General features: G+C 48.0%; 1 protein-coding gene across 1 annotated transcript; it reads left to right on the plus strand.

Annotated features, from left to right (window-relative positions):
- The first annotated feature begins 514 nt into the window (after positions 1–514).
- LOC149427118 (chromosome-associated kinesin KIF4-like) lies at positions 515–8,085 on the plus strand. The gene is made up of 5 exons (XM_089668244.1): positions 515–619; positions 702–851; positions 953–1,069; positions 2,594–2,716; positions 5,885–8,085. Exons 1-5 carry the CDS (start codon positions 548–550, stop codon positions 6,071–6,073), a joined length of 651 nt encoding a protein of 216 aa, XP_089524370.1. The 5' UTR covers positions 515–547; the 3' UTR covers positions 6,074–8,085.
- Positions 8,086–8,495: the final 410 nt, after the last annotated feature.

Genomic DNA, 8,495 nt, shown 5'->3' on the forward strand with positions numbered 1-8,495 from the left:
TCTCTCTCTCTCTCTCTCTCTCTCTCTCTCTCTCTCTTTCCTCTCCTCCCCCCCCCTCTCTCTCTCTCTCTCTCTCTCTTTCCTCTCCTCCCCCCCCCTCTCTCTCTCTCTCTCTCTTTCCTCTCCTCCCCCCCCCCTCTCTCTCTCTCTCTCTCTTTCCTCTCCCCCCCTCTCTCTCTCTCTTTCCCCCCTCTCTCTCTCTCTCTCTCTCTCCCCCCCTCTCTCTCTTTTTTCTTTCTCTTTCTCCCCTCTAAGCCAGGAGTTTGGGAGATACACTGGATCATTATATACATAATATTATACATTGTATCTCTCTCCTCCATTCATTAGAGGAGAAAAAAAACCCCCAAGGGGGCTGGGCTGTACAGTGAGTGATCACTATTATGGCCAATCAGAGTGAACTGAGATGCCGGGTAGTAAATGTGCTGCACTGCTGTGATCTTTGAGGATGAATTGCTCCGCAGTGCCCTCAGTGACCATCCGCTGTGCTTTGTGTCCTTTTCCTGTCCAGAAACTGGCGTTACTTCAGGTTGCGAGTGGAAAAAAGATGTGCAACGCATCGAATGAAAAGCTCCTCGCAGGCTCCCCAGACTCCCCCTTCGAATTCATCCCTCCCAAGGTAACGTTCGTCCCCCGCCATGTTTCGTCCGGTCGCACCGAAGACGGTCGGACTCTTGTACTAACCGCGTATCTTGTCTCAGCCCAAGAATCTCCGGAGAACGACGGCCAGAGCTCCCACGGTGGTCCTGGAGGACTTGTTATCCGAGTCTGAAGATTCTGAGGAGGACACGAGCGACAAAAACTGGGTGCCGGCCCCGAATGTCAAACCACCCAAGAAGCCGACGAATGGGGTGAGCCGCAGGAAGCGCTTTCTTCTATCGAATTTATTCCGAGGTCGTTCTCGCCAATCCTGAATCTTTTTTTTTTTTTTTTTCTGTTCCTCTCATCGCAGTGCTCCTGTAAAGGTCGTTGTGGTAATAAAATGTGCCGCTGTAGAAAGAACAAACTAAACTGCGGCGAAGATTGCGTCTGCGATACGTCCAAATGCCGCAACAGAGACAACTTTACGGTGAGTCCAGCCTACCCCGGCTGCGTGAGGCGCGCTCAGTGCCGACCGTGGGCAGGGGCGGGATCACGGCGTGGGCAGGGGCGGGATCACGGCGTAGGCAGGGGCGGGATCACGGTATCCTTAACCACTTCCCGGCTGGACGGGAGCGCTGCCGGCGTCCCCGCACCTAACCGCCCCAGTGATTGGCCAATCGGTGATCACATGAACAGTAGTAAACTGACATTCCTGACATCATTGCTTACTACTTGTCAAATCTATGACTGATCAGAGGTCACGTGGTAATCAGTGATCACATGACCAGTAGTAAAGATGTCACTTCTGACATCATTGCTTACGATGTGTAAATGATCACTGCGGTCACATGGTACAGGGCTATTCACACTAGCCTTGTACCATGTGACAAGCTGTGACCAATCACAGCTCACACAGTATTTCTCAATGACTGCAGGAATGCAGCCAGAGAGAAGGAGAAATGATTCCTCTTACAGCCTTTATGGGTGTAAAAGCAATCCGTGTAAAAAAAAAAAAAATAAATAATAAAATCTTCATCACCCCCCACAAGTAGTACAGTGTTACCATGGCGACCCCACACTGCTAGGGTGACGGCATGTGTAAAAAAGAAAAAACCATGAATATAAAAATGTAAAAAAAAATTGTGAAATGTATAATTTTTGGTTATAAACTAATTTGTTTATCATTTAGTAAAAAAAAAAAAATTAGTTTATAACCAAAAATTATAAATTTTTTTACATTTTTATATTTATGGTTTATCATTTTAGCAAAAATAAAATGTAAAAAAAAATTATAATTTTGGTTTTAAACTTTTTTTTTTTTTTTTAACTACAATTATAAAAAAATGAGTTTAGACATTTTGGCCAAGATTTATGCAGCTTAGTTGGCTGTGTGACCCGAGGGGCTTGGTTGGGGCTGTGCGCGCGTCCCGAGGGGCTTGGTTGGGGCTGTGCGCGCGTCCCGAGGGGCCTGGTTGGGGCTGTGCGCGCGTCCCGAGGGGCCTGGTTGGGGCTGTGCGCGCGTCCCGAGGGGCCTGGTTGGGGCTGTGCGCGCGTCCCGAGGGGCCTGGTTGGGGCTGTGCGCGCGTCCCGAGGGGCCTGGTTGGGGCTGTGCGCGCGTCCCGAGGGGCCTGGTTGGGGCTGTGCGCGCGTCCCGAGGGGCCTGGTTGGGGCTGTGCGCGCGTCCCGAGGGGCCTGGTTGGGGCTGTGCGCGCGTCCCGAGGGGCCTGGTTGGGGCTGTGCGCGCGTCCCGAGGGGCTTGGTTGGGGCTGTGCGCGCGTCCCGAGGGGCCTGGTTGGGGCTGTGCGCGCGTCCCGAGGGGCCTGGTTGGGGCTGTGCGCGCGTCCCGAGGGGCCTGGTTGGGGCTGTGCGCGCGTCCCGAGGGGCCTGGTTGGGGCTGTGCGCGCGGCCCGAGGGGCTTCGGCTGCATGCGGCTCATTAATGGCAAGATTGGGTCGTTGAGCAGAGTTCGTGTTGCCTTGTTTGTAATTTTAGGCATGTCTTCTGTCCACAGGACGACACTAGTAGCGAGGATCCATCTCGGGAGTCTGATACTTCTGGGAAAATGGATTTCCTTGGAGATGTCACTTCTGGAAGCTCATTCTTCACAGAACCCTGTGTAACGCCCACGAAAAAGGTAGGCCAGGGGCCATGTGATGGTAGATGCGCTTTATGGCTAGGGGTTTGTAGACCCCGGACCATCATATGTCCCTTTTTTTTTTTTTTTTTATGGTCCAAGGTATATGGACAACCTGCAGAGGACCCCGGGTCCACAAAATAAGTGGCCAAGGGCTGCAGGTTGGACACGAGGGTTATAGACTATTGTACTATTCCATCCTTGTGGTAACCGTTTGAAGACCCTTTTCTGTCCCCCCATGACTATCCCCCGTGTACAAAACCAGCTCCATAAAGACATGGAGGACCAGTTTGGTGAAGACCCTTTTCTGTCCCCCCATGACTGTCCCCCGTGTACAAAGCCAGCTCCATAAAGACATGGATGACCAGTTTGGTGTGGAGGAACTTGAATGTCCTGTACAGAGCCCTGACCTCAACCCTACTGAACATCTTTGGACCTCAACCCTATTGAACCCTAGTTCTGCCATAGTAAACATCATTTTCTGTTCCACCATAACTGTCCCCTGGTGTACAAAGCCGGTTCTATAAAGACATGGATGACCAGTTTGGTGTGGAGGAACACAAGTGTCCTGCACAGAGCCCTGACCTCAGTCCTACTGAACACCTTTTGGGGTGAATTGGAATGCCAATTATGAGTCAGGTCTTCTCATACAACATCAGTACCTGACCTCACAAATAGATGCAGATTCCGTTGTAGCCCAGGTGGTGAGGAACAGAGTAGGCGCTAGTCTAACTCGCACTCCTAACACTTGCATCGATCCCTGACCTCAACTCTACCGAACACCTTTGAGCTGAACTGGAATGTTGATCCTGAACCAGGACTTCTCTTCCAGCATCATTACCTGATAGGTCATGTTAATACTCCATACAAAGAAATTGTAGACAATTGGGCTCTTCTGACCTTGTGTTTACAGTTTGAAGACTATCAACCATACTTTTTGAAGACTTTTTTGGTATAAGGGCTTCTTAACTAACATCAGTACAAGAAACACCTCTGGTATGAAGTCTTCTCACCCCAAAGGTGCTCGCTAGGTTTGAGGTCATGGAGGAACTCAACTGTCCTGCACAGAGCCCTGACCTCTACCTACTGAACACCTTTGGGATGAATTGGAATGCTAAGTGTGAGCCAGGTCTTCTCATCCAACATCAATACCTGACCTCACAAATGGATACAGATTCCCACAGACACCCTCCAAAATCTGGTTCTTCAAAAAAGAGTGGAGCCAGCTCCATAAAGACATGGGTGACCAGTTTGGTGTGGAGGAACTCCAGTGTCCTGTACAGAGCCCTGACTGACCTCAACCCTATTGAACATCTTTAGACCTCAACCCTATTGAACACTATCGGACTTCTGCCCTAGTAAACATCATTTTCAGTCCCGTCCCCCCCAATGACTTTCTCCCGTGTACAAGCTATCTCCATAAAGACCTGGATGACCAGTTTGGTGTGAAGGAACTCCAGTGTCCTGTACAGAGCCCTGACCTCAACCCTACTTTTGGAAGACCTTTTGGTATAAGGTGGTCTTCTCAAACATAAGTTACCTGCCCTTAACCCTATGGAGAACGTTTAGGGTAAGGTCTTCTCATCCCACATGTGTTCAGTAGGGGGTCAGGGCCCTGTGTAGAACATTCATGTTCCTAGAGGCCCTCAATCATCATACTAAACACATTTGGGATACGTTGGAACACCAATAGCAAGCCAGGTCTCATCCAACATTCATAACTGACCTCACAAATGGGTACAACTTCCCACAGACACCCTCCAAAATCTTGTGGTTCTTCAAAAAAGAGTGGAGCCAGCTCCATAAAGACATGGGTGACCAGTTTGATGTGGAGGAACTCCAGTGTCCTGTACAAACTAGTCACCGATTTCTTTATGGAGCTGGCTCCACTTTTTTGAAGAACCACAAGATTTTGGAGGGTGTCTGTGGGAAGTTGTATCCATTTATGAAGTCAGGTACAAATGTTGGATGAGGAGACCTGGCTTGCCATTGGTGTTCCAATGTATCCCAAATGTGTTTTAGTAGGACTGAGGACCTCTAAGAACATGAATGGTCTACACAGAGCCCTGACCCCCTACTGGACACATTTGGGATGAGAAGACTTCATCCTAAACATTTTTCATGGGGTTAAGGGCAGGTAACATTTTGAGAAGTCCACCTTATACCAAAACGTCTTACAAAAGTAGGGTTGAGGTCAGGGCTCTGTACAGGACACTGGAGTTTCTTCACACCAAACTGGTCATCCATGTCTTTATGGAGATAGCTTTGTACACGGGGGACAGAAAATGATGTTTACTAGGGCAGAAGTCCAATAGTGTTCATTAGGGTTGAGGTCTAAAGATGTTGAGGTCTGGGCTCTGTACAGGACACTGGAGTTCCTCCACACCAGAGCCCTGACCTCAAACCTACTTTTGGAAGACCTTTTGGTATAAGGTGGTCTTCTCAAACATTAGTTACCTGCCCTTAACCCCATGAAAAACGTTTAGGATGAAGTCTTCTCATCCCAAATGTGTCCAGTAGGGGGTCAGGGCTCTGTGTAGAACATTCATGTTCCTAGAGGCCTTCAATCCTACTAAACACATTTGGAATACATTGGAACACCAATGGCAAGCCAGGTCTCCTCATCCAACATTCATAGCTGACCTCACCAATGGGTACAAATTCCCACAGACGCGCTCCAAAATCTTGTGGAAAGCCTTCTCAGAAGTGTGGAGCATGGTATAGCCAAAAACTAGGCAACTTCATGTTAATGGCCATGAGGGAGGAGGGAACAAATCCTAATGGCCATGGTTTTGGAATGGGATGTCCAACAAGCTCCATTGGTGATGATGGTCAGGTGTGCACAAACTTTTGCAAAATAGCGTGGGTGGTAACTAATGAAGGGTGATGTCCAAAGGTGGATCGAGATGTCTGGGATGACTGGTAATCCTTCAGATTGGATGTGCAAAGACTGTTCTGAGTGGATGTTGGACAATTGAGGGTTAATTTAGTAAAACTAGAAACCAATCCGCTTCCAGGTTTTGTCAAAGCTGAAGTTGGAAGCCGATTGGCTCCCGTGCACAGTCGCCCCAGATTTTGCACACTCCGGTTTTAGTAAATCAACCCCAAAGCATATATCTTGCCGTTTTTTGGGGGTTTTTTTTCTGATTCCATTCTTTGCACCTCCAGGTCCTTCGCGAAATCAGCGACATCGGACAGATGTTCTCTATGAAGCTTCAGCGCAAGCCGTCCATGACATCCGTAGCCGAGGAATCTCAGGAAAAGCAGACTTCAGTCCTGAAGAAAAAGAAGAAAGCTCTGTGCAGCAGCAACGTCGGCTTCTTCTCCGGCTGCGCACCGATCATAGAAGACGAATAGTTCTAGGCAGGCTCCAGTCTCGAATAACTCTAGAATGAATTGGTAAAGAGTACCTCCTGTACCGGAAGTCCTGAACTGCCAGCAGTTAACGGCATTTTAACGAGACCCTTCAACAATATATATATTTTTTTTTCTTCTTAAAATTTGTAGTAGAGCAGAAATCCTATTTAACGTTTTTGCCTCCCGTTCTTTAAAAAGTTTCCACTTCGTATTTAAGTGGGTACATTTTTTTTCCTAAAGTGGACCTTCCACCTAAAAAGGTTCTTTGTAAATTCTTTTCCTATTTATGAAACTCTTAGATGACCTCAACGTGGAACGCGGTGAAGAACCGCTCACCCAACGGAGTATAGAATATCGCTTTATATAGTTAACGAGGATTGGAAATAATAAAAAAAAAAAATGCAGATGGACATCCGTGTCGTGTTCATCAAGAAGGAAGTTGCTTCATGGTGTCATGACTGTCTCTGTGAAGATCGGAGGAAAGATCAAATATCTGGAGGGGGGGTTCCTTCTAAAGTAGGGAGAGGTGTCAGCAGGGAATGGGGGGTGTGGAGGGGATAAGGTGATATGGGGGTTGGCAGTAAGATCGGAGGTGGGACGGGAGAGGTTCTCTGTCCATCTTCTATCCTCTGTGACCACAGGGGAAGAGGGGTCCCTACTTTGAGGGAATGAAGATTTAAGAGACTGCTACGGGAGCATTTGCTTCATACAAGTGAGGAGAACTTGGTTTGAGTTCCAGGGACATGGTAGGGTCTGGTCAGGTTTTGTGGAAAGTTCTAGGTCTTGGATATCCTTGAAATTAAACCCAACTCCATAAAGACATGGATGACCAGTTTGGTGAAGAACCTTTTCTGCCCCCCTGTGTACAAAGACAGCTCCATAAAGACATGGATGACCAGTTTTGGTGAAGACCTTTTTCTGTCCCCGTGTACACACCCAACTCCATAAAGACATGGATGACCAGTTTGGTGAAGACCCTTTTCTGTTCCTCCATGTAGGGGGTAAGGTGATATGGGGATTGGCAGTAAGACCGGAGGTGGGACGGGAGAGGTTCTCAGTCTGTCTTCTATCTTCTGCGACCACAGAGGTCCCTACTTTGAGGGAATGAAGATATAGGAGACTGCTACGGGAGCAGTTGCTTCATACAAGTGAGGAGAACTTGGTTTGAGTTCCAGGGGCATGGTAGGGTCTGGTCAGGTTTTGTGGAAACTTCTAGGTTTTGGATATCCTTGAACTTAACCTTGGCCACTTCTTTGACCAGGATTATTGGTAATTTGGACCCCACCCCCCAGATATGATTGTGTGGGCTTTTCAAACCAACATTGGGTCCCTGTCTGCTATTTGTAGAGAAATGCACATCATTCTCCTTGACCTTATCTGCAGGGTTTGAAGCTTTGGAATAAACGGTCATTGAAGCACCGGTGCCTAGGAGACTGGTCCAGTACATCCGATTGAATGGCATGACCTTGACTATCTAGGCCTTGGACTCGCAGACCAGGTTAAGCTCATAACTGTGACCTTCTGCATGAGTTCTTCCTTGACCATGTAGAACTGCACTCTCCACAGGTACATTTCTGGATGGCATCTTATGCCTGGGTGAGTTTTCTCCCGCTGGAGACCCCCTGTTCCAGTGTGGTTTGTGTCTTTTTACGGAGACCTTGGCCAACATTGCTTGTAAATTTTGGTGGATGTCAAAGGTCTCTTTTTTTGAAACCTTACTTGAGTCGGGCTGCAAATGAGATGAGATCCTTCCAGGTTGGCATGGAATGCAGTATTCTAGAGATCTATACTGCCGACTGGTACATCTTCCAACCATGGCTGTGAGGGAGAGTGGGAAGTATTCTTGGGGCTCCCAACCTGGAACCCCAAGATTCAGTCTTGGACCAATACTTTGGATCCCAAAATGCCTTCATTCCAGCAGCCATCTCCACCCATCCAACCTCAATCTAACTGGATCCAACCTGCCCAGCTAACATGCCAACAGGCAATCTAAAACCAACCTGGGACCCCAAGATTCAGTCCTACACCAATACTTTGGGTCCCAAACTGCCTCCATACCAACAGCCATCTCCAGCGAAGCCAAGAAAATGGCAGCCAACACGAACCTAGGGAAGCTCTGCCTTTCACAGAGGGAATTCTCAACTGCTTTCTGCACCAGGAAATGGCAGACAAACGCGAAAAATTGTGTCAAGTACCTACTGTAATTTTCTTTTCCTGGTGCCAACATGGCAGCATACATGTGGTAGCGCTAGTATGCTGCCATGGATTGTGGCCACAAAGAGGGAAATTACGGTCAATATTTGATACAGCTTTTCCTGGCACCAACGTGGCGGCATACAAACTCTACCACATGTATGCTGCCATGTTGGCGCCAGGAAAGGAAAATTACAGTAGGTATTTGATACAATTTTTTTTGTTTTCT

The sequence above is a fragment of the Staurois parvus genome, unplaced genomic scaffold (genome assembly GCF_062004578.1).
Source record: "Staurois parvus isolate SC_StPar_1 unplaced genomic scaffold, SC_StPar_1.0 ptg004010l, whole genome shotgun sequence".
Classification (NCBI taxonomy): Eukaryota; Metazoa; Chordata; class Amphibia; order Anura; family Ranidae; genus Staurois; species Staurois parvus.

What these genes read in the sequence shown, in the direction of transcription:
- LOC149427118 (XM_089668244.1), top strand. Translation starts at nt 548, where the DNA reads ATGTGCAACGCATCGAATGAAAAGCTCCTCGCAGGCTCCCCAGACTCC. An exon ending in GCAACAGAGACAACTTTACG is followed by an intron (nt 1,070 to 2,593) that starts GTGAGTCCAGCC and finishes TTCTGTCCACAG; the next exon opens with GACGACACTAGTAGCGAGGA. An exon ending in GTGTAACGCCCACGAAAAAG is followed by an intron (nt 2,717 to 5,884) that starts GTAGGCCAGGGG and finishes TTGCACCTCCAG; the next exon opens with GTCCTTCGCGAAATCAGCGA.